Source organism: Filicampus tigris, chromosome 6 (genome assembly GCF_054856515.1).
Source record: "Filicampus tigris isolate MCC_2025a chromosome 6, RoL_Ftig_1.0, whole genome shotgun sequence".
Taxonomy (NCBI): domain Eukaryota; kingdom Metazoa; phylum Chordata; class Actinopteri; order Syngnathiformes; family Syngnathidae; genus Filicampus; species Filicampus tigris.
The window spans coordinates 13,079,475-13,105,454 of NC_141222.1; the positions used below are offsets into that span (position 1 = coordinate 13,079,475).

The 25,980-nt window shown below is 39.7% G+C and overlaps 1 protein-coding gene across 4 annotated transcripts; it reads right to left on the minus strand.

The window, feature by feature from the left end:
* Positions 1–627: 627 nt before the first annotated feature.
* gne (glucosamine (UDP-N-acetyl)-2-epimerase/N-acetylmannosamine kinase) lies at positions 628–25,980 on the minus strand. Of its 4 annotated transcripts, none has more exons than XM_086034043.1 (15): positions 25,820–25,954; positions 15,792–15,910; positions 11,750–11,818; positions 11,315–11,463; positions 9,063–9,309; positions 8,379–8,586; positions 6,556–6,708; positions 6,150–6,362; positions 5,931–6,018; positions 5,321–5,531; positions 5,026–5,155; positions 4,697–4,918; positions 3,482–3,664; positions 2,927–3,043; positions 628–2,659 (listed from the first exon to the last, which is right to left on the minus strand). In XM_086034043.1, exons 3-15 carry the CDS (start codon positions 11,798–11,800, stop codon positions 2,424–2,426), a joined length of 2,208 nt encoding a protein of 735 aa, XP_085890169.1. In that variant the 5' UTR covers positions 11,801–11,818; positions 15,792–15,910; positions 25,820–25,954; the 3' UTR covers positions 628–2,423. The 4 variants fall into 4 exon arrangements, with proteins under 4 accessions (XP_085890169.1, XP_085890170.1, XP_085890168.1 ...); XM_086034044.1 differs by lacking the exon at positions 25,820–25,954 and adding an exon at positions 20,873–21,027; XM_086034042.1 differs by lacking the exon at positions 15,792–15,910 and having other exon boundaries at positions 25,820–25,980.

The following is a 25,980-nucleotide window of genomic DNA, read 5'->3' on the forward strand; positions in this document are numbered from 1 at the left end:
TGGACGCGCAGCAAATAGAAAGCCATGAAAACTGACTGATTGGATCAAGAACCAACCGAAGAAGCCCTGTCTCAACCAGTGTCCAATCAAATATGAATTCCCACCCCGATGGAGGGCTCGTGACCAGTATGCGCCGTCACAACTTTCATGAAAAAAAGAAAAGAAAACGCATTCTATAAAGTCACATCCAGAAATTACGTAATAATCACTGTCACTATTATTTAGCCAAATATTTGTTTCCGTCTTACCGTCATGCTCATTCATTATAGATCTAACACATTCTTGCGTTCGTTCCTATTTTAATTCAATTAAAACCTACGGTTTAGAAATGTCCCCGCAGAGTGAAGGGACCATCATGCACTAAATCAGATTCAATCTTGCAGATTTACCTCATTCTTGATACTCAAGGTTAAACGCCGTAGAAACTGGTTTGGTCTCGAGCCCAGGAATAAAGTCACAGTGGTTAATTATTTAACAGCCACGACAGTATTATATTGTTCAGGTGGAAGGCACCTGACTCAAGTTCCGAGTTTCCATTTCAAATAGCCTGCCATTCTGATGGTCAAGTATCAAAATGTGTTTTCCAAACTATAAGGAGAAAAACATTAATAGTCAATCACTACACACTTCAGAAATATTCTCTTTATTTAACTGTATGTATATGTGAGTTTATGTAAAATAGGACAAGGCAGATGTAGTACAATGGCCAAAAATGCTGATTTAATGCTCAGTTCTGCTTTAGTCCTGCTGAATTGTCCTATAGCACTGGTGTCAAACTCAAGGCCCCAGGGCCAGATCTGGCCCGTCACATCAATTTTTGTGGCCCGCGAAAGCAAATCATATGCGTCAATTTCCATGATTCTTGCTAAAATCTGTACCAAATTTCAAATTGTCATATGGAATTAATAATCATTACAGGTAATTGCAACCATTTTTTTTCTGTTACCAAACAATCGATTTTCAAAGTAACTTGAAAAATAACTTTAACTTGAAGTCAAGCAAGCTATTATCCTAGACGTCTAATTTCAAAACTAGTCGTCAATCTTTTTCAACATTTTTATGGTTTCTTAGTCATACTGGCCCTCTGAGAGAAACCTCAACAACAATGTGGCCAATGACAAAAATGACTTTGACACCCCTGGAGAAAGGTTTGGAAACCAACGGTGTGGTTCATGAGCTGCTTGCTGGTCTACCATAACACTCATTGTAGGAGCCCCCTGTTTTGCTTTGTATATTTTCGTTATTCCTCCAACCACTAAGGGGTGGTGTTTTTGTTTGACTTGTGGCGAATTGGGGGTGGTGGCATGACAGGTTAAATTTGGGGTTTCCTGAGGTGACAGGTGTCACTGATTAGGGCGAAGCAAACAATTTTTCGACGGGCCGGATCATGTCTTGTACTTTGGCGTTTTTTGTTGTGGATTTTGGTTTAAACAAGTGTGATTTAAGAGAATAAATATCAATTGTTAATTTATCCTGACGAGCATTATATTGTTTTCCATTTTCATCGAGTACAAGAAGTCAAAATTGAACTCAAATCAGTGATCAAAAGTGTCGCGGTAAAAGTGGTAGTGGACAAGTCCCTACACTCATAATAATGTGATTGCGGCAACATTGTTAAATTGCTACATTGAAGGTAGAAGGTAAGTGAATGTCACCTATTCATTGTGTCTTCACTTGGACCATCATAAACCAAACAACAATAACAACACGGAAGTACATTATAAAGAATAATACATACAATGTGTACTACTGAAACTATCCTCCATCGTAGCAGCAAAAACAGTACGTTTCAGTCACAACAGTGTTCAGCCTATAATTAAATTATTTACAATTTTGGTTAATTATCACTAAAGCCTTTGAGACCACTAACTAGGATATAATCATCCCCCCCTCCAAGTCTTCAAAGAATGATTCATAAGAAGACATGGAATGGAACTATGACATAGTACGTAATCATCTCAGTATGAAATAAACATTTGTAGAAAGGTGAAACAAGTAGGAATAGAGAAAGTGTCGAGAAAAAATTTGGTCATGAGCAAAACAAGCTTTGTAACAGACTAATTATTTTACATACGTAAACAAAGTCATGTCTGGTGTATGTTATGCTATATTTTTTTGTAAAAAAAAGTGTGTGTTTTTTTTTTTTTTTAAATCAGGCCAATCTACCGGTAATAAGATTTGATCTGATTGAAGAATGCTCAATGGATCCACTTGATATGAATGAATGAAATGAAACAGTTGCAGAATTAGTTCAATTTTGAAAAACACAACATATCACCAAAGGGCAAAAAGAAAGAAAAGACATTTTTCAATTTAATAAACTAAATGTGGAAATGTTGACATATCCTGGGAACAACTTTAAGACTATGTCTTCTTGTTGGCAGAAGTCTTTAACGAATCAAGAGACGAGGACTGTGTATCCTTTAATAAGTCCTTCTCGTAGCATAGTCTAACACCATGCTGGCAGCACCGAGTAAAGCGGGTTCTTGCAAGTCTGATGTGACCACCTTGGTGCTCTGAGCCGGTAGGAGGGCTCGACTAGCAATGAGGTGCTTCACCGGCTCTTCATAGATCGAGGCTAGGACACCAGATAGGATCACAAGTGAGGGGTTGAGTGTATGAAGGATGTTGATAATGCCCACACCAAGTGCTGTGGAGGCTGTAGAGAGAAACAGAATAAACAACAAATGCACATATTTAGGAATGTATATTATCTATTTGCTGACAACCCACACTCCTATCCCACATTTTTAGGCTTTCCGGGAAATGATTTATTTAGATTCCCTTCACATTCTAATATTACACATCATTTGATGTCAGAAGGAGACAAAAGCACTGATGGCTGTAATGTGATTACTTTACAAAACAGGGAAATATTTTTATTGTAATGTGTCCTATGTGTAGGTGTGCTTGTTGACGTTCTGACCCTTGTTGAGAATAGCTACAGCTTTGGCGTTCCCCAGTCTTGCTGCACTGATGAGGTGAGCAGCAGTGATGGGCTCAGAGAGCTTCAAAGCCAACCCTTCCCCTTTCAGCAGTTCATCTGAAACACACAACAGTATTTCATAGATTTGAATCTTGTTGAATTAATTCTTCAATTATATGCAGGGGTGTAATATGATTAAAATCATGCCAAATTTCACCCAGATCTGACCTGCACTTTAAAATGTTTACGTCGCTGTCATGTTTTTATTCGACGTATTAGTTAGATGTTTATGTAGGATCTTATTGCATTTTGTTACCTTGGAGTTAGAAGAAAGGGAGATCTGGAAGAAACTTTACATAATGTTAGTTATTACGATCCCAGGTTGCAGCTGTTCACTCACTGACTTGGCAACAAATGAAAAACAAAAGTCTTGGCAAAGGTCTGCACTTTTACTTTTCTTGCTATAATGCCATATTATAATTAGTAAATGCTGAACATTTAGTAAGCCTCACCCCATTCACAAATACTGTAAGATACAATCAGACTGTCACTCACCATCATTCATTTTTTTGGCCTCTCTCTGCAGGGCCAGGCCAGAAGCGTACGCTTCGATGCATCCTCGGCTTCCACACGAACACTCTGGTCCGTCTAACGACACCATGATGTGACCCAGTTCGGCGCCGCAAAAAGTGCTGCCATGGATCAGCTCGTTGTGCTGGATAATCCCTCCTCCAATGCCTTGCACAGTCCAAAGTTGCAAATGAGTAGGATTAAACTACACTCACTTGTATCAGTGCAGTTTCAACAATTAAAGGGGAAGTCAAACCAAACTTTTTTTATTCCAGAATAGGTTCTATGCAGGCCCACTAATTGAATCACTTCTGTCGACTGAAGATGACATCAAAGTGGCTCAGGGCTCATAACGACCAATCACAGCTCACCTGTTTTCTGCAGCTGAGCCATGATTGGTCGTTATCTGAGCCCTGAGCAACTTCGATGCCATCTTCAGTCGACGGAAGTGACAACATAGCCCCACCCTGAGCTAGCTAAACACACGTGGATTTCTCATATTCCACAAACGCAATATTAATCAGAATGCCATGTTTAGACTAGCCTGCATATAACATATTCTGGAAAAAAATATGTTTAGGTTGACTTCCCCTTTAACCCATTAAAGCCTGAAGCCCCTCGTGAGACATCTCTCTAAAACCTACGGTCGTCATTGGAGTCACCCTTGAAAACCTGACATTTCTGTGGAAATTCAACACCTACATAATAATTAAAATCTCAGCCCCTGTAGCAGATAGAAACATAATTCCAAAATAATTTGAGATTTTAGACGTGGATTTCACACAGGCCCGAGTTTTTTTTACTGTTTCAATCGAAGATACAAATGAAGCACAATTTTTAATAAAAAAATGATCGAGTGGTAATTACCATGCTGAAGACGTCGAAATCGTCTTTGTCTACGAACATATATCTTAACCATAAATCACGTTTGGCTGGTTTCATGGCTTTAAAGTCCGCAAGCGCGTCGTTCATATCACTGCCGTGACTTATATCAGAGCTCCCGCGATCGATTGTGCCGCTATTACTCCTCGAAAAAATTCTGGATACCCTCCGACGACTCACGACCGTCACATGTCTATTCTGATGCATTTAATTGTCTAAAAGACCGAGAATTGGATTTTAAAAAAAGGAAATTACCTATGCTTGTGCGTTCCCGCCTCTGATGAGGCAAATGAATGAGTGAAAACTATAGCAACTCACCTGTTCCTGTGATGACAGTGACAAAGCTCTCCACTCCTTTTCCGTGACCAAACTTTCTTTCGGCTAAGGCCGCACAGTTTCCGTCATTGTCCACCCAGACGGGCAAGTGAAAGGCATCAGAAATGGGTGTTCTCAAATCCACAGATGTCCACTCCTGAATTAGCTTTGTGGAGTCCAGCACAACACCTTCTTGTGGGTTTACGCGCCCGCCAGTGGACACTCCTATAATAGAAAAATTTGACAGAATGAACCCCCCTTTATTTACTCATATAATAAAGTTGTTTGTTCTTTGTTTTCCCCATACAATGCTGTGTGTTATAGTTTCATACCAACACCCAGTATCCTACAGTTGAGAGACACTGCATCCTGCATGGCATGTTCACACATTTTCAATATGAGCTGCATCCTGGGCTCAAAGGTCTTTGGATTTGGTTGAGTATATTTCTTCACTATAATACCCTTGATTGGGCAAGGGGCAGTATAGTATAGAAAGAAAGAGAGGGGTGGTGGAAGGGAAAAAGCAAAATAATGTTTCAATCTCATCACTCACTTACAATAGAATCAATGAGAGCTAATAAAGATCTATTATATATATAAGCATTCCGATGAGACTGCACAATTTACCTGGGAGCAGACAATGGCTACTCTGAGATTGGTACCGCCAAGGTCCACAGCCAAAGCACTTTGTTTCTCCAGGATGTGATCAATGTCTTGGGATATGGAGTCTTTCACCAAGGGGAAGCAGAACGTCTTCTGAAGGGGCTTATTCAGGTCAATGGATTGCAAGAATTTGAGAATGCGAGGGACAGCATTTCCATCACCGTAGATCTTAGAACTGGAAAGGTAGGAACATAGAGAAGAAAACTCTGAAGAAAAATCCAGACCGCTGCCACGGCTTAAATATATATATATATATATATATATATATATATATATATATATATATATAGTGCTCAGCGTATATGAGTACACCCCCTTTTTTGTATTACGTTTGGAGTAAAAAAAAATTTGCATGTGATGACAGGATTTTTGATGACTTTCTGAATGTTTTTATGAAGGCAATGCCACCAAAATTTAAAAAGAATATTGAACATTGCAGTATTGTGGTAGATGCTACAGTTAAGCATTCAGCACTAATCCCAGGTGAGACCGTAACGTGGTCTAAGGTTCGAAGCATTATCCAAATTCTGGAATAAATACCGGACTGTTGCTTTCAATAAAAATGTAGTTTTACCAGGGGTATCGCTTTCCAAACTGCAGCTGCAGAGCATGGTAGATCTTACTGTGCGAGTCAGCATCCCTCACATGCAGAACATTTTCACCTAGCAGAGAGGGAATTAGAATTTTGAAGTCCAACAGCCTATAAACATTTGGTTGTCCAATAGAAATGTTAAAAGCCAAATATGCACAGTAGGGGCCGCTAGAGACCGAAATTCACATCAACGCTTCTCACCTGTCTCCCTGCCTGTTTGTCTTGTTCCCAGGTTGACAACTGGTGTGCCAAAGGCCCCGGCCTCTCGCACACCACAGCTGCTGTTTCCAATCATGCAGCCAGCATGGCACACCAGCTGAATGAACTGTTCAAAGGGAATGTGCTTCACTGCCCGGAAGTTGGGATGTGTCTCAATGCCCTTTTTTCTCATTACACGCACCATTTCCTTACTTCCTGTATACAGGGTAAATATTACAGTATGACAAAATGTATCACAGATGCATCAGATATAGATTGACCTAGACCTGATGAGTGATTTGGCTCTTTTTTTTTTTTTTTTTTTTTTTAACGAAACACAATTGAAACACATAAAAAGTATGTAAAATTACTCAAGAAAATAAACTGCATAATAACCTTTAATACTAACCAGCATCAATGTTGGGAAACAGGATGAGGGTCCTTTTATTGAAGGAGACAAGTGCGTCTAACATGAGCCCATAGATCTTAATAGAGTGCTGAATATCGGTGGTGACTGGGTGCTGCAAAGCCACGATGTAGTCATGATCCTTCACATTGTCACCTGTAGAACGTATTTTTAAAAGAAATTGCACAGTCATGACCTAACTTCTTTTGTGCATGACTTTCTACTGCTGTCTGACTGTCAACAGGCCAGGGTTCCTACACACTTGAGATTCCATTCCATTCTTTTTCCAGACTTCTCTGTAAAAAATTTCAATCATTTGAGACAATTGAGTAAATATGTGTATCTTTTAGATTCTTCATATGCCGCCGAATAATTGTATACATTAGGGTTGATGCCCAATGAGGTGTACAATCATCGGGGATCAATGGATGACGTGGAGGCATGAACCCACGCACAGCCGAGGACTGTTGCCGCCGCAAAGTTCCTTAATTCCTGATTGTGCACCTGGAAGGTCATTGACGCTGTTATGCCATGGTCATTTGCCAACAATAACAATTAATTAAACTACTGATTCATAATTGAAACGTTTTGTAGTCAAAATACGATGTTTTACAAAAACAATTTATTTTCCTTTGCAACGCATGAGGTCTTGACTATGAAGAAACATTCCATTATCATAACTTTCTAAGCAAAGATAAACACTCTTTAGTAATCTTGCAAATAGATTTTTAGTGTTTAGGCATCTATTTTGTCATTTTCGGCACGATTTCATCTTTCTAGCCTGCGAGTTGATTTAAATCTTACAGCGTTAACTCTTTGTGCCGCTTCTGTCTATGAATTTTTCCCCCTCAATTCCTCAACAGCAGCATCCCGTTCATCAAAGGTATTGTAATCACCACATGAAGTATAAAAATTACCATTCAAGAAGCGATTTGAGGTGCTGTAATTGTTTTGCATGCCATTCCAGATGCACAAAAAATATTAGGCCTACTAATGTTATAATATAGGGCAGTACAAGATCAGGTGCAAGCGCAACTAAGCCACATCTGGCATACAGTGAAGAATATCAATAGTACAAATTAAAACTAAAGAGTGGCACCCCGCTATATGAGTATTCAGGGCTCCTTTGTAGTAAGAGGAAACATGTTTAGAATTATAAAGCGGCCCACTCAGAGTGTGGTCGGGGGCCGCATGCTTCCCAGCCATGATCTAACAGCTAAGGGTGCTGCACAATAACCCCCCTAACAAGTCAACCCTAAAATATTTTTTTCAAGAATCTGTTCTATGCAGCCCCATACAAGGCATTCTGATAAATACTGCGTTTATGGAATAAGAGTTAATCCTCCCATTTTTAGACATCACAGTTGCTCAGGGCTCAGGTAACGACCAATCACAGCTCACCTGTTTTCTGAAGCTGAGCCATGATTGGTCGTTATCTGAGCCCTGCGCATCTGTGATGTCATTTTCAGTCGACAGAAGTGACAAAATGGCCTTCGAGATGGCTAAAAACAGGTGTATTTTGCTGCTTAACTCATATTCAACTAGTGGGCCGACATAGAACATTTTCTTGAAAAAATATATATGTTTGGGTTGACTTCGTCTTTAAAAAAACACGGATCCATTTTATTTATTATAATATATTCATTTTTTTGTTTTGTTTCAGAAAATAGAGCTGTTGAAACTGCCTCGGAAACATGAATATATTTCTATACAATGATTCCCATTTTCAATACTTTTCCAATACTGGAAATTTAAGAAATCAAATTCCATACTGTTTTATACTTGCGTAGGAACCCTAACAGTTATATCAGATGTGTCTGACATACCCAACCAGCTCTTGATGATATCCAAATAGTCGTCACAGTTGTGAGGTGACAGCAGCTTGTCGTAGGAGGGACAGCCAGCCAGTAAGATACGAGAGTGGTCCTCACACATGGAAATGAGATGTTGCTCTGCCCTTCGTGTGCAGCAGGCATGATAATGGGCCAGTTTACTGATGGCGTGGCGAATTGAGTCATCAATTGTGCCGCTCACCTGGGAAATGAGTGAAGACGAGACCTGATATCATGTACAATGTACACCAGACCAAAAATTTTACAACCTAGAATGTAACTCTGGAGAGCACAGACTTCTCACAGAAAAATTGGCCAGCTATAAAGCGCAATAAATACGGACAACAATCAATCAACAAGGACCATGAAACATCACATTGATTTGAAGCACACTGCTAGCCTTTCAAGGTATGTGCAGGTGACAAAAAAATGTTTTTTTTAAATAAATAAAAATAAAAATAAATGGCAACAGCTAGTCAAAATGGATCATTTCCTACCCAACAAAACATTAACGGCGTACAGTAGCGGCTCCAATGTCATCTGTCAGCCGAAGATGGAAGAGAGATAGATAGTTTCCTACCTCAGCCTGGTTCCAAGAGCCGATTAGGTTTGTGTTTGCACATTCAGGACCACAGTCAATCAAATGTTCCCCTAATTATTAATTCACTGTGTCCTCACCTCTCCTCCCTCTAGGTGAAGTATTCTAATGTTCATCAGTGCAGCAGAAGTTGCGAGAGCCAGTGCATCAAAACGATCTCCATGGATAATGACAATATCCGGGCGCAATCTTTGTAGGACGTCTGGAAGTTTGACCAGAGCAAGCCCAACACTCTCCACCATGGCTGCCTCATCCTCCCCTCTTACAATCGTGTGCAGTTTGGAGCTGATGTCAAAGTCATCCTGCTCAATCATACGAAAAGTGTTCCTGTGACACAAGCAGAAAATAATGTTGAAATGACTATACTTGGCTGAATTCACCTATCCATGGATTATTTGGAACCTATCCTCCGTGTTTCACGATTTTCTGTAATATGGCAAAATAGTCTGAAAACATTTTTTTTTTTTCATTTTCATAGCAAAATACCATATACCTTAAGTATGATGTTTTTGTATTGTAGTTTCTGTTTGAGACAACAGTTAATGTTGGCTGTAACCAGAGGCGGGCGCATCAGTACATTTTCCAGGCCTGTCATTCGTCATCCTCCATTGGCCTGGCGACCCGTCTGTCAACATCAGTCCATCATTATTTCAAGATGACCAAATCGGTCATCATCAGTCCGTCACCGTTATTTTAACCATGCTTCCGTCATCACTAAATTACAGTTCATCACCACTATTTTACGACCATCAGATGATCATCTTGTTCTTCTTCGGCTGAATCACGCCGGCGACAGCCAATCGGCGGCGAAAACGTACTACTTATTACATCACAGCCAAATAGTTTTAAAAATGTCATTGTGGTCTGTGGGACCGGCGAAAGGATATAAAACACAGCCAGCTTCTTTAATCCTGTATCTCCTTGAGCGGCGAAGGCTTGCTAGTGTTAGCAAACGTGGCAAATGTTTTTTCGTCAGGGTTACTTCAAGGTTGCAAAGACGTTTGTCTAGTTCGCAGCCAACACAACCACAGGTAGGTCACCAGATTGACTAGCGATGTTCAAACTTTTTTTTTTTATTTTGCTGTGAAGCTCCTCCTCCACCTCGCTCAAACCACAGTGTATTCACTCCCGGGAACAAACATGTGAGACATGCGTCGAAAGTTTCCATCAGTCGTCAACGAAACGGGATTCCGTCAGTGACGAACTGAGAAGGTCAGTCGGTACTGCTCCGGTTAGTGACGATTCCGGTGACGGCCGAAAGCGCGCTACCGTCTGTGCTTAGTTTGTCAGTTTTTTAAAGTTTCACGTCATATGTCAGCAAAACGGGTGTCCAGGAATGACCACCTCTGGCTGTAACCATGACAAAAAACTGAATAAAATCTAACTAATTGTTCAGTCAACCAAATCTACGCATCTACACACACTTGCCCATACAATCGCAAATCTAACAGCAGCTGTGTTAGATTTGTGATTGACAGTCAGCAGAAGAGATGGATTGCTAAAATGGTGATGCCCATGTCTGGATCATGACAGTTATGCCAAATAAGGACTAAACACATCTTTAAAACCAGCGAAATATGTAACAACAGCTCAACGGAACATCACTAAAGCTATCTATCTTGTATCTCGATGTAACGCTTGTGCTTTGCCGTGTAGCCAAATGTTCATTGGTTTACACCAGACAGCATCACAATAGTAATTCATCATCATCACCATAATTGTTGACAGGTACTGTATGTACATGTACTGTACATTGTTTATCTGTGTTCTTAGCCGTAAACTGCTCACTACATTTTTTAGAGTACAAAGCAAAGTTTGAAGATGTTTGTAGGCATTTGAAACGCTATCAATGGTCGCTGATTGTGTAGTGGTACACTCGCCTGAGTTGTGTGCGGGCAGCATGGGATCAGTTCCCACTCAGTGACTGTGTCTGTGTGTGTGCCCTGCGACTGGCTGGTGATCAGGTCAGGATATAGTCCCCCTTTCGCCCATAGTCAGCTGGGATAGGCTCCAGCACCTCCCCGCGACCCAATATAGGATAAGCGGTGTGGAAGATGACATGAAATACTATCAAATATTTTTGGAATCGTAGTCTGCGGTATATTTATAGTTTAAGATATTAAAAGAGTCAGTTATAATCACTTTTAGGGGAGGGTTCAATTATTCGCATCAACATGGTTTTCTACCCCCGCAAAAAGGGGTCCACTGTACTTCTTAAGTGGTGGTGTGAGCGTGACATATTTTATACAGTCTGTTGCACAGTTAATAAACTAGAACATATACAGCACATCTTTATTGTAGGTATGTATGGTAGGTTGCTGGTGTATCTTACCCATAATCATCAATAAGATGCGAACCAAGCACCACTACATCCAGGTCATAGTCATCAGGGTGGGATTTGATCCCGAACATGATTGGGGCCAGTTTCGAGTAGTCAGCCCTGTTGCATGTCGCCACACACACCCTCAGCCTCTTCTTACACTACACCAATGCAAATGGGACAGCCACACACATCATATTAGTTGACGAACTAATGGGTTTGGGGGAATGCTAGTATCTTTTGGAACACTGTGTAAGTGAACCAAAGTCAAAATGACAATGACAGAAACACTGTTCTCCTAATTAGTTATTTTAAAGATGAGGTACTACATTACTTGTTAATGATGAGGTACCACATTGCTTGTTATCTCTATTGCGTAACGTGAGCAGTTTGATATTGTTATTATGATTATAGTTACAATATAATTGATTCTTAAATCTGTCACACCTGATTCAGATCATCCATCTTTTCTCTTTTCAGCTTTTCTCTGCTTTGCATCCTCTTGTAGTAAAGCTCCTAGAAAAAAATGCAAAGGTGTCAATTAGTTCACACATAATACACACTACAAAAACATTCTCCTATCCTATGGAATGTAAACAGAATGGTACACTAAAAGCAAGACAGTGTGTGTTACCAAAGCAACCCACACCTATTACTTGTCAATCAATCAAACTTTATTTATAGCGAGCTTTTCACACAAGACAGTGTAACTCAAAGTGATTCACATTATTAAAATCACCCCCCACCACCACTCATAAAAACTCAAGCACACATATGCAAACATAAGACTTCAAAGAGATAATAGGGCCCAAGACCATTGAGACTTTTAAAACCCAATAAAAGGACCTTAAAATAGATCCTGGAACACACGGGAATGATTTTAAAATTGGTGTAATGGACAGGAGACACAAAGATACAGTACACAGCTGCTTTTCATCAGCGCAACAATGTAAATTCACTCTGTACCACCTGATACCACCGTCAAGAGGGAGCATATATACACATATATTCATATATTGAATAATAAAGGACCTAAAATTGGACCTTGAGGCACACCACATGTTACTTCATGGACTTGAGAGGAACAAGGACCCAATTTACCATAAACGTTCTGTCAGTGAGGAGATAAAAACCATTTGTGAGGAATACCAGAGACGCCAACCAGATATTTAAGTCTGTTTGAAAGAATGGTGTGGTCTACTGTATCAAAGGCAGCACTAAGATCACGCATAACCAACACTGTCAGTTTCTGGTGATCAAGATTATCTCTAAAATCACTTAAAAAATCTTGACAAGGGCTGTCTCAGTGCTGTGGTTCATCCTAAACTCAGATTGATACTTTTCAAAAATATCCATCCATCCATTATCCATACCGCTCATCCTCACAAGGGTCGCGGGCGTGCTGGAGCCTGTCCCAGCTGTCTTATATATATATATATTTTATAAATATATATTTTTTAAATGCTAAAAAAATCATTGAGTTGATTAAAAGTTGTTTTTTTATTTAGTTATTTATTTTAATTTTATATGTTTTTACTCAAAAATGGTCATTTTGATCCTGGTCGGTAATTGTTACGATTGATAAAATCTGAAATTCTCTTGGGCCTTCCCACTGCTGTTTTGAGGGCAGCAGGGAAGGTGCCCATCTGAAGAGAGCAATTCATAATGTTTCAAACCTCTTCTCAAAAGAGTCCCAAAAATATTTTAAAAATAGATGCTGGGATTGGGTCCACAAGATTTGTGGTCGGCCTTATTGTGGGAAGAACTCTGCCAAGTGTCTTGGCATTTAACAAGACAAAACAGTCCAGTGGTACCTCAGGTAAAGACGAACATTCAGATGTGTTTAGAACATGTTTCTTCAATCCTCTTCCCCGAGGGCCGGCATCCTGCCTGTTTTCCATTTCTCCCTGCTGCACACACACACCTGGTTCAAATGATCAGGATCGTTATCCAGCTTTTGTAGAACTCGCTGATTATCTAATTTTTTGAATCAGGTGTGTTGCAGCAGGGAGAGATGGAAAACAGGCAGGGCACCGGCCCTCGAGGAACAGAATTGAAGACCCCTGGTTTAGAACCATATCCTAACAGGATAAAATATTGCATCCGATGGTGTTAATCTTTTTGCTGAAGCGGCCTGCAAAATCCTCACAGAGTTTGCTGAATTTAAGACAAAGGTGTCTAGGGTTATTGTTATTACTGGCTAAGCCTATTACCTTGGAAAAAATGTGCAATTCTTGAAGTTTTCACAGCGTTGTTGTAAAGTTTTCATTGGTTGCATAATGTTTGGTGGTTTACTATGATTTTGTTTCCTCCACCTTCTCTCTGCAACTTCTTTTGAGTTACTTTACATAGTCTGTTTTCCACAGTGGGCAGGTAAAATGTGAGCAGGACATTTGTTAAAAGTGTTTATGAAATTTCACTTTAATGCTGCCGCCCTCCTCTCCCGCGTGCAACATGTTCGGTTCGGTCCACTTATAAGCACGAGCTTACGCACGGACGCAGACTGTTGCGTGCGGGAGACGAGAGTGGCGCCACAACAGTGAGAGCCAGAGCTCGAAGGTTCCCGCGTACACTGCGGTCTCCTGTTAGGAGGCTTTCCTGTTCCCCATCACCGATGTCGAAAAGTGCGTGGATAAGTCCGAAGGTTGTGTGCCGACATTGCTACATGGGATGGGCGGCTATGTTGTGACTAGCACGTCTAACATGCATAGGGATGCCAACTCCCTGAAAAATAAATAAGGAACACCTCATCGGTCGGGGCGGCCGACCTGACTGCCTTCAACTAGGGATGGGCGTTCGATACCAAAATATTGATATTCCGATCCAGCGTGCTCAATTTTAAGTATCGATCCTCAAGATAAAGTAGTGATATTTGCAATTTATTCATATCTATATTTATTATTCTATCATTTAGAAGGTTGTTTTGTCATCCAATCAGAAATTTCACGTGTTCATGTGTTTCCAAGGGCAACAAGCTTTCTGCCTTGGCAGAAATGTCTTTGACTACTGCAGAGTAAAACAATGATCAAGACATAGTTGAGGCTCAAAATGAGCTCACCTTTAACCAATTCAGCAGAACATTTTCACATATTTGTCCACTTACTCTTCATAAAAGATAAAAATAATGTAAACTATTTTTTTACATTTTTTTCTGTTTATATTTAAAGTGTAGTATCGACTGCCTGTACAGTAAAAAATATGCATATCTGTTTGAACTTGTAACAAATGTAAAGCTGTGTGTGTATTTCTTTATCTATTATTCATCAATGTATTACTTTTATGTATTATTAATCTATTTAACGTACTTGTCAATCAATTGTACTTGTTCATTTCACAAAAACGTCATATTTAAATAGCAACATTTATCATATTGTAGTATCTTCCAGGAACACGCCGTCAGACGTAATTTAACTATCACGTTTTTATTAATCCAAGTACAACTGCTCGCGCTCTTTCTCCGCTGCTCAACTCGCTTGCAGTACGATGCATTCATGAACCTCGGAAACATCACCACTCAGCAACACACAAATCCGACCACAACACAATTCGTTATGCTGTTGAACAGTCAAAAATTTCAATGCCTAAAAGTGTATACAATTCCATAAAGACTTTTTAAATTGTTTTCATTATAAAGAGTTTTAATAAGTTCACATATGTATGCTAATGGCTCACACACACACACGCAAGCACACACACGCCCCCCCCCCCCCCCAAACAACTTCATAGTGTTCCAGCTGCTTTCGCTCCCCTTTCCCTTAGAGCTGGAACAACTTTGTAATCAGGGACTCCGAAGAAAATAAAAAGAGAGGAGGCGCGGGAGCCGGGCAGAGGGTTTTAGGAACTGTAATCGTACACTTCCCTTTGCTCTCCTTGCAAGTAAAAAGACAATATTGCTGTCGAGTGTCTTCTCTCCTCATTGTGTGCATTGTTTACTAATGTCTCACTTGGCGTGAACCTGACAGTTAGCAATAATTGTAACTGTTATTGTATGTATTTTTTTTATTACAAAAAGTGTATATATGTACTGCAATGACAACTTTAACTTGAATACTTAGATGTGTCATAGGCTTTTGCTGCTGAGTGTTTAAAGATTTCAGTGTCTTAATAATTTACTAAATTAAGAGATCTTTATTGTTAGTGTATTTTTTATTCTGGTGTAATTTCTTAGAATATCACCCGAATGGTTCGCTTTTATTTATTTATTCTAAAAAATTGTACCCTTTACTTGTCATCTTTTCAAAATAACAATAAAAAAAAAATCCATTTTTTATACCAAAAATATACAGAACTGAAGTTTCCAAAAAAACGAACCAAACCGAAATGTGATTTGGCGTACGTTACACCCCTAATATATATATGTATTAAGTTAATTAAATTAATCGATCGCCCTACTAGAATCTGTCACAAAAAACCCTGAGAAGGTTGTAGTTGTAGTTATTACAGGAGTGGGGGTTAGTATCACATGAATTGACGGTATTTTTTGATTTACCAAGTGCTTCTTCTTATGATCACAACGAAGGTGAAGAATAGCAGATCAATGCTGGTCTTGACTGGTAAAACCCATGCTGTCTTTGTGGAGGATCACATGCGCATCGCAGTTTGCACTTGCTGTTAGACAAGTGTGAAAAAGTGAGTACATCGGACTAGAATGCAAATTCCCACGGCATATCACATGGATGCAGTAAGACTGATACAGGGTTCGGGATTGTGAGAAACTGTAAAAACCAACCTTGGCCGCTACTATACAATAGAACAGGTTGTACCGGATCTATAACAACCGATAAGACTGGCCATAACAAAACAGTAACGCCTGAGTTTACTTTCTGTCCTCTAACTGTGAGCTTTTGAGTAATACCCAGACAATGGCACTAGTAGGTGTGGAACATGCTTGTTTGGTCACAATGACAGAGTGATGACGATGATTTTCTTACATGTGTTATCAGTATGAAAAGCCACATTCATCATGTGACAATGTCATTGTTTAGTTGAAACAACATTGACAACTCTTAGGCGGAAGTGGATCCAACTTTTGAATGAATTCTGACAGGTTGAACAAATGTCCCAATCATTAGGTATGATGTATCTGTTCTTTATCCCTGGATCTACACATTGTTCTTTCGTCTTTAGTCCGATAGTAATAAAGACTCTAATCTAAATAGTTGATGAGGACATCATCCATACTCTAGAACAGGGGTGCCCAATCAGTTGATTTTTTTGTTATATATTACGTATTTTGTGTGAGTGCACACTACAGCTTGCGCATGCTACCAGTGTCACGTCCACAAAAAAAAGAACATGAGTAAAACCTCACTTGCTGTCCCTTCAAATACGGTGCAGAGTTGGTTTGGCGGCCTGTCATTTTAGCTCATTGGTCTCTGTGCTCCCAAACCGAGCGAGTTCGATCCCTGAGTCGCGTGGACACCGCAAGAATAAAATGCTAGAAGTTAGTTAGTCTAGAAGTTAAAATGCACAAAGTAGACATTCGTGTAATAAGGGGAAGTCAAACCAAAGGTTTTCTTAACGAATATGTTCTGTGCAGGCCCATTAGTCAAAGCATGGCACTCTGATTAAAGGGATGGTGGGGCCGGGATGACCATGTTTTCACTAACAAGTTCATTTTATATATTTTTTGATCAGGAAAATGAAAAGAGTTGCCATTTTCTATTTTATCCATTCATTTTGGAAAAATTAGGTAATAATGGACTCCATGAATAACGCCTCTTGGACATCTCTACTAATGCTCACTTCAACATATCAAAAGGATTAACCTCTCCGTGGCTGATTTATATGAGGATGAGGAAATGTGGAAGTGAGCAGAGCTACACTGATTTAGGCTGGGACCAGCGCACACTGCTTCTTTGCTTAAAAAAAACACTGCTTCTTTGCTGATCACTGTTAGGACGGGCGAGGCATTTGACACCAGTCAGGATATTTACAGAGACTGAAGTGGAAATGAGTAGACATGCCCATTTATTTGGATGAGGAATGGCCCAAGTTTTTCGACAACACGCCGTCCGATTTGGAACGTAAACAGCCGAAGGGGTACGTTCCAATGCGGCCACACTCGGTTGTGGAGTCAGCCTCGCTGAAACTTTTTGTTCGCTGAACATTGACGCTTGTTCGATCAGGGCTTACCCACACTCTCTGGCGGCTGCAAGCGGTGTCGGACAACGCACGCGACTGCTTGGGAGGCAACCCCGCAACATGAAGATTGACGCAGGCTGGACGCAGAGTAAGGAGCTAATATTGTTGTGCTAACACAGTTTGTTTTAACGACCTGAAGCTAGTTGTTGCTATTAGCCGTCCTATTATCCTACCTTTAGCCGGGGAGGGGGAGAGGGGGGCGTAAAGCTCCAATCTGCCTGCTGCTCGCTGCAAGCCGCCGTCTCCCTCCTAAGAGTTGACACGAGTTTAGCGCAGCTAAATGTGCGAAATATAACCAGTCAGGGTTCGTGTGCGCATTTATGCTCTTGTCCGCTTCAGCTTGTGAAAGTGGAGGAGCAATCACCACGGTATTTTTTATTTTGTGGAGGTGATAATGATGAGCTCACGTTTTTTGTCAATAAATCCAAACTATTGTGCAGAACACTTTTATACTTTCACAGGTTGAAGTGGATAAGAGTAGTAATGTGCATATGCATTTTGGTGGCGATTGGTCGCCGTTTTAGACAACAGAGCTGACAAAGCGAGCAGTATTACCACGCTTGGCTCCCTCCCGCGACGTAGACCGCTGAGATCGAAAACATAACATAAGCCACGCCCCAAAAAAGAATACTTCAAGGAGGTATTTATTTAAATTTGCAGTGAACTTTATAAGATATTCTACTGACCTAGGTACAGGATTCACCTTTTGTTTTTTTTAAATCAATACAATATCTCTATTTGTTAGAATTTCACAACAAAGATTTTATTATTATTTATATATCTATATATGTATGTATGTATATATGTATATATATATATGTATATATATATATATATATATATATATATATGTATATGTATATACATATATATATATGTGTATATATATATACATATATATATATGTGTATATATATATACATATATATATATTTGTATATATATATATATACACATATATATACATATATATATATATATGTGTATACATATATATATATATATATATATATATGTGTATACATATATATATATATATATATATATACATATATATATATATATATATATATATATATATATATATATATATATATATATATATATATATATATATATATATATGTATATAACTGTACATAACTGTACATAACTGTATTGTAAAGATTTTTGGGTTGACTTCCTCTTTAACCCATCCATCCATCCATCCATTATCTGTACCGCTTCTCCTCACAAGGGTCGCGGGGCGTGCTGGAGCCTATCCCAGCTGTCTTTTGGCAGTAGGCGGGGGACACCCTGAACTGGTTGCCAGCCAATCGCAGGGCACACAGAGACAAACATCCGCACTCACAATCACACCTAGGGGCAATTTAGAGTATCCAATCAACTTACCATGCATGTTTTTGGGATGTGGGAGGAAACCGGAGTGCCCGGAGAAAACCCACGCAGGCACGGGGAGAACATGCAAACTCCACACAGGGAGGCCGGAGCCGGGATCGAACCCACGACCTCTGAACTGTGAGGCGGACGTGCTAACCAGTCTACCACCGTGCCGCCCTCTTTAACCCAAACACAGTTAATTCTAAAGACATTGCATACTTTTACTTGCAAATGTAGTATCAACAATGTAATAGACTTACAACATTTTTCATTCTTTTAACCCATTAGGCCTGAAGCGCCTGTCTAAACATCTATCTAAAACCTATGGGCGGCTATAGAATCACCTTCTTAAACCTGATGTTTTCCCAGAATTTCAACACGTACAAAATAATTGATATCTCAGCACCTGTAGCAGGTAAAAACATAATTCCAAAAGAATTTGAGAGCTTAGACATGGCTTTCACACAGGCCCGAGTTTATTATTATTTACTGTTTCAATCAAAAATGCCAGTGCAAGAGAAGCACTATTTTTCATTTTAAAAAATCGAGTGGTAATTACCATCCTGTATTCTGTTACGAAACTGTCAATATCGTCATTGTGTAGAAACATATCTTAAACACACATCACAATCAAATGGTTACACTGGTCCAAAGTCCACAACCGTGTCATCAATATTACTACCGTCACTTATTTCAGAGCTCCCACGATCATGTGCGTCCGCAAATTACTGCTCGAAAAAATTCCGGGACATCCTCCAAGAGCTCACAACACCGTCAGGCATCACGTGTATATTCTGATGCGTTTCATTGGCTAACAGACCAAGAATTAGTTAAAAAAAGAAAACGACGTATATGCTTTCCCGGCTATAAAGATAGAAACACACAACAGCGCTCCCATTCTTTAGTGGTAGAAACGTGGTCATGTGCTCCCAGCCTAAATAAATGCAAATTAAAGTGTAACACAATAACGACAGTCCAAAGACAAACAGTTTGAGTTGACACTACAGTTAATTATTTTTACTAATGAGAAAACAAATTACAACTAAATACTCTAAGTGTTCACTTTTGACTGAACATTGACAGTCTGTACATTTCCTACCACCTTCCAATCAGATGAACTTTTACATCAGCAAACAAGCCAGTGTCCTTGGCGAAGTTCAAATCAACAGAATTGAAAGTTTGTTTTTATCATGTCATGGCCACTGACAGATTAGCCCCCAGTCAAGCCAACCTGCCCATTGAAATCACACCAAAGTAAAATAAAATTATCAGCTTTGTCTCACCAATCTATTTTGACTGGAGACAGAATGGGCTGGCTATAGTGGGAGAGTTTTTCCCTCTTCCTGGACATCTGTCTCAACAACACCTACTGTGAACTCCTGTGATATCACGCGTTATCGTTTGCATCCTCACCATTTTGCTGATTTTTTTTCAAACAATTGCTTTAAGTTTGGGGGATTTTTTGTTGTTGTTTACAGTATAAAGGCAATTCCCAATTTAGAGTAGTGCCATGTTGTGACAGAAAATACCGGGCAACGCTGAGGTTTACTGGAAGAGATTCAGCATAATTAACATCAAGAAAAAGGCAGAGAATGTCACCAACTGAGCACTAGTCATTGTACTCACAGAGCAGAGAGAATATATGCCTGACTTAGCACCCAATTTATCCCGTGTCCAACACACAGAACACATGCTTTGTTTTTTTCCCTACCATCTGGTATCACACAAACACACACACAAAAAAACACTACCGGTATATAACCAAGCATGTGATGGAGCAAGTCTCCCATTCATCAAAATGCAACTTCTACTCAAGCATCACAAGACAGCATCAGCAGCCAGCACTTGGCATTACAGTGCGGGGGAAGGTACGCATGCAAATCAAAAAACAGGGATGACAAAGCAGCGGGGATGGAAGATTATGTACAGGCAGAAACAAACCAAAAAAAACGAGCAAGACAGATACTGAGAAATGTCAAGAAGGATAAAGATAGACATTAAAAAACACCTTTACGAGAAAGCAGAAAAAAATGTCACATGACTCACATGAGGGTTTTTGCACACAAAACCACAACGCTTTTCCATCCCTCCACAATAGGGCCAGTCACCTCCTATGTTGTCTTTCAGCCCTTCAGTTTATTTCTATTGCTATTTGAACGTGTTAAATTGGTAAGCGGAAATGTGCAGGAAGGCGAGGAGAATGGAGCGGCAGAGAGAGAGGGTGACATGGCCAAGTAGTCGGGGAGGGGAGGAATTGGGTTGGGCTTATTTGAATTTGAGTCTGTGATTGGTTGAGAAGGTCAAAGAAAGAGCGACCAGAGAAAGACTACAATAACAATGTCATATTCTTTCAAAGAAAAGGCAACACTAAGGATTAGAAATGTAAACAGCACCCGTGCCACATCACTGGACTGATATATGAGCACACCATCTGGCAATTATAAAACAACCAACTAAGCTATATGCCGTTGTAGTAGAATAAAAAAGTATAATAATGTTTTGTATTTTTTATCTGACTTGATGACCTCTCTAAGAACAAAATCCACTGCAGAATAAAACTGGAATTAAATGTTCTATTTCACACTGACTTTATGGGTATTCCCTGTGAAAAATAAACTACCGGCAATATGCACGTACAGTACATTCATGTGCTAGCAGAAAAACTACATAAAATGCATTTCCTTTCAGAGTCAGATGCAGACATCGCAACTGGATGGAGACCTTGTAAAGTTAAGTGACGCCTGCTGCACATCAAACAAAGTAGTTGCAAAGTTCTGCAACTACCATCATTTCCGGACTATTGAGCACACCTGAATATAAGATACACCCTCTAAATTTTAAGAATAAAATGATTCTGTAAAAATAATGGCTGCACTGGACTCTAAGCCGCAGGAGTCCACATTGTAACATGGGACACAGATAGGCATCACACAAAGTTTTTTTTTTTTTTTTAAATTAACATGCACATGTAGACCAGACTTCAAAAGCATTTTTTTCTCTGCACTCATGTATTATACGGCTCCCTACTTTGCTGTATTATTTGCATAGTAATTTGATATATTGGCATTTCTTGTGTTCAGACATGTATTTTTTTGAGAGAAGTTATCTTCCCTTGTTAGCACTTTAGCTTGTCATAATTTTCATCATTCAGCGAGAATCATGACGGTCGAGGTGCGAGGAACAAGAAAGGACTGTAAATAGAAACATGTCTTACCAAGTGTAGGTCCACTAGTTGAGACAAGGCATGTTTTTGTTTGTTTTTTTACAAATTGATGTGACTATGTGAGCACATCTGCCCCTAGTTCGGAGGCTTCTTTTCTGTTTGAATGTAAAGTAAATAATAGGACAGATACAGTAAGCAGGATTACAGAAAAATAGAACACCAATTTCCACTAAACTTTGGAGAGGTAGTGCATGAGGAACATTTTGCTGGAATTCTGGTCAAAGTGCAATGTAGGAATTTATGTTCACTGTTTAAAGCGGAAATCAATACAAACACATTTTTTTCAAGAATATGTTCCCAGCTGGCCCCCTAGTTGAAACAAGGCATTGTGATTAATATTGCGTTTGGCCGGCCATTTTGTCAATTCTGTCGACTGAAAATGAGGTCACAAATGCTCAGGGCTCAGATAACAACCAATCATGGCCTAGCTTCAGAAAACAGGTGAGCTGTGATTGGTCGTTACCTGAGCCCTGAGCAACGGTGATGTCATTTTCAGTCGACAGAAGTGACAAAAATGCCACCCCCAGAGATGGCTAAAAACGGGTGGATTAACTCTTATTCCACAAACGCAATATTTAATAGAATACCTTGTTTCAACTAGTGGGCCTCCATAGAATATATTCTTGAAAAAAAATGTGTTTGGGTTGACATCCCCTATAAGGGTTTGTGGAAAATAGGTCATGTTGTGTTAACTTAAAGTATGTTGCGTGTAAAAGAAAGTGAGTCAGTTGAATTTACAGAACACATGCGCGTCATGGCACATGGTCAGGATGGTACCACCTCTGCCTCAATTTGAGCCAGGAAAACCCCGTAACTAAACAAAAAAATAAATTCGAGAGAGGAGGTAAACATAAACAACTGAAATAATGTGGTTGCACCATTGTGCACGAACTCGTATAACTGGAATGCGGCTGTCTTCAGAATTAACCAATCACACTGAAAATCATTTTAAATAGGAGTCAGCACACCCATGCCACAATTTAAAGTACCTTTTATTAACCCAGAATACATTTCAGAGAGTAAATTTAATGAGTATGGATGTGCAAATATATTTTGGTGACTATTGGTCTTTAGATTTCGAATATTAAGTGACATTAATTACTTTTCCTCTATGAGCACATATGAAGAGGTAAAGGCTTAAAGACTGCCATAAAATCCCAAATAATGAGGTTATCGTAATATTTTCAGAGGAGTAAATGGGACTGCATAGAGCTGTGAACATGAATTTTCAAGACAAGTCATGGTTTTCAGACATTAAACGACGTTAAGGTTCTTTACATCTAGCATTTTAGACTGGGACTGGCACTCGGGCCGCCTGCATTGGCCAGCCACTTCCGCTGTAAATGTTTTTTTTTCTTTGCGGAAGAAAAAGATGAAACCTGTTATGACTGTTATGGACGCAAAGTTTAAAAGCCAGCATCTGTGATGGTAAGGGGCAGTGTTAGAGCCAATTGCATTGGTAACTCAAACAATTGTAAAGGCACCATTAATGCTGAATTGTACATACAGGTTTTGGAGAAACATATGCCGCCATCCAAGCAATGTCTTTTTCATGGACGCCTCTGCTTATTTGAGCAAGACAATGCCAAACCACATGCTGCACGTGTTACAACAGCGTCGCTTTGTAGTAAATGAGTGTGGGTACTAGACTGGACTGCCTGTTTCCCATTGAAAATGTGTGGTGTATTTATGAAGTGTAAAATAGGGCAACGGAGACCCCGGGTTGTTGAACAGCTGAAACTGTACATCAAGCAAGAATGGGAAAGAATTCCACCTTCAAAGCTTCAACAATTAATGTCCTCAGTTCCCAAACATTTATTGAATGGTGTCCAAAGAAAATGTGATGTAACAGTGGTAAACATGACCCTGTCCCAGCTTTTTTTGGAATGTGTTGCAGTCAAAAATTCATAGTTAATGATTATTTCTAAAAACAATAACGTTTGAACATTTAATATCTTGTCTTTGTAGTATATTTGATTAAATATAGGTTGAACATGATTTGCAAATCTTGTATTCTGTTTTTATTTATGTTTAACACAATGTCCTAACTTCACTGGAATTGGGTTCGTACATTAACAGTGGCCGCAACATGACTGTGTCAGGCCTCCTGAAGTTCACTGATGCTGGCCCGACTGGGCTAGTACAAATTTCATGCCCAATTATGATAGACTCAACATGTTATTGCATTTTTAATATTTTATGTGTAATAGTTATGAGTTTTGTGAGTTTTTAGTTCTGGCAGGGCCACCACAACACAGCTCAAAAAGGCTTAAGGTAGGAACCAGCATTACTTTTGCCATTTCTGTGTATGGGGTTTGTCATTACAGACTACCTGCACCAGGACTGTAGAATTGTGTAACTCCTGTTTGAGATATCTACAGTTTGATTCTGGCAAGTCATAATTCTAGCTCACGATATCTTTACCTCTCCGTTCGATTCATCCATCCATTATCTATACCGCTTATAATCACAAGGGTCGTGGGCGTGCCGGAGCCTATCCCAGCTGTCTTCGGGCAGTAGGCGGGGGACACCCTGAATTGGTTGCCAGCCGATCGCAATCCGTTCCATTCAAGATATGTGAAATAAAGCTGTAACTTGATATCTGTAACTTGAAATATGAATGGCTACATAATTAAAATGTCGGAAGCAATTTATGGATATTACAATTTTAGTTAAAGTTAGATATTTACAATTCTATTACAGATAACCGTAATTCAGTAGTGAATAGCTCACCAATCTTCTTGAAACTGAGAGCTCTTGGTTACTGATTAATGCAAAGAGCTACCAGTTTGATACACACTTGTGAAATAACAAATTTACCTAATCATTTAAAGGGTTATAAATAATAATTAATTATATTCATTTATCGGAAGATGCTGACCATGCTAATGATTTTGCACAATAATTAAGAAACAAATATAAAAATGGAACACTAATTTCTATAAAGCTCTGCCAGTGTTGACATCTTTAAATGATCACTCTACAATATTACTATAATAATAATAATAAAAATAACAAACAATGTCCCACACCGGTGAGCTATTTTTCGAACTCATGTAGTCTTCTAGGCTACGTGGTGGCCAGGGGCACCACGTTGGTGACTCCTGCACTGGAGGATATTGGCGGCTGGATATCTGTAACGACAAACGACGACGTGGCGATACATCTGTAATTCAGTTTGGGGCTGGCACAACTGAATTAGATACGAGCACCTGCAACTGTTTGTCTTTCAACTGATCACAATTCTGTTACAGGTATATTGAATGAAAATTCCAACCATTCAAATGTACATACAACTAGTCAGAAAGACGTTCTTAGCACCACAATGACTGGTGGCGTGACGTTGCCAGACCGAAGAGGGGACGCTAAAGTTGAAGACGCCAGGTCATATTTTCGCCATGAAATAGAACTTGCGTTTTATCTCGTCCTGCGTATGCTGGTGCAACACCCAAACGGCGTTCCTGTCTCCCGTAGAAAGCCTTGAGCGGCTGATAAGACAATGAATGCGGGTGCTACAGACATCGACTACGCTATGACAAGGCTGGCACGTGACAATAACATCGCATCAAAATTAAGTGTTGTGGTGGCATATTGTTATTGCGCGTTAACCACGAGTTCATCCTCCCTAACGAACCAGGACTGTCGCAGCTAGCTGAGCTGATTCACCACACCTACTGTGTAGATTCAAGTTACGCTAACGCTTAGCCGAAGTTCACCACTCCAACACTAGTTACAGCCAATGATAAACTATCGATGATGGCTAACGTTACCTTTAATGATCCGAAGGGAGAACTTCACTGTTGAGTGATTGAGGGCCGACGTAATCACCTTTATCTACAGTATTTTGAGGGAGACGTTTTTGCGCGAGACTAACTAGAGTGCAGTCCAATTGTGTAGGGAAAGGGGAAATTCCGAGTTTCCAGACGTAATG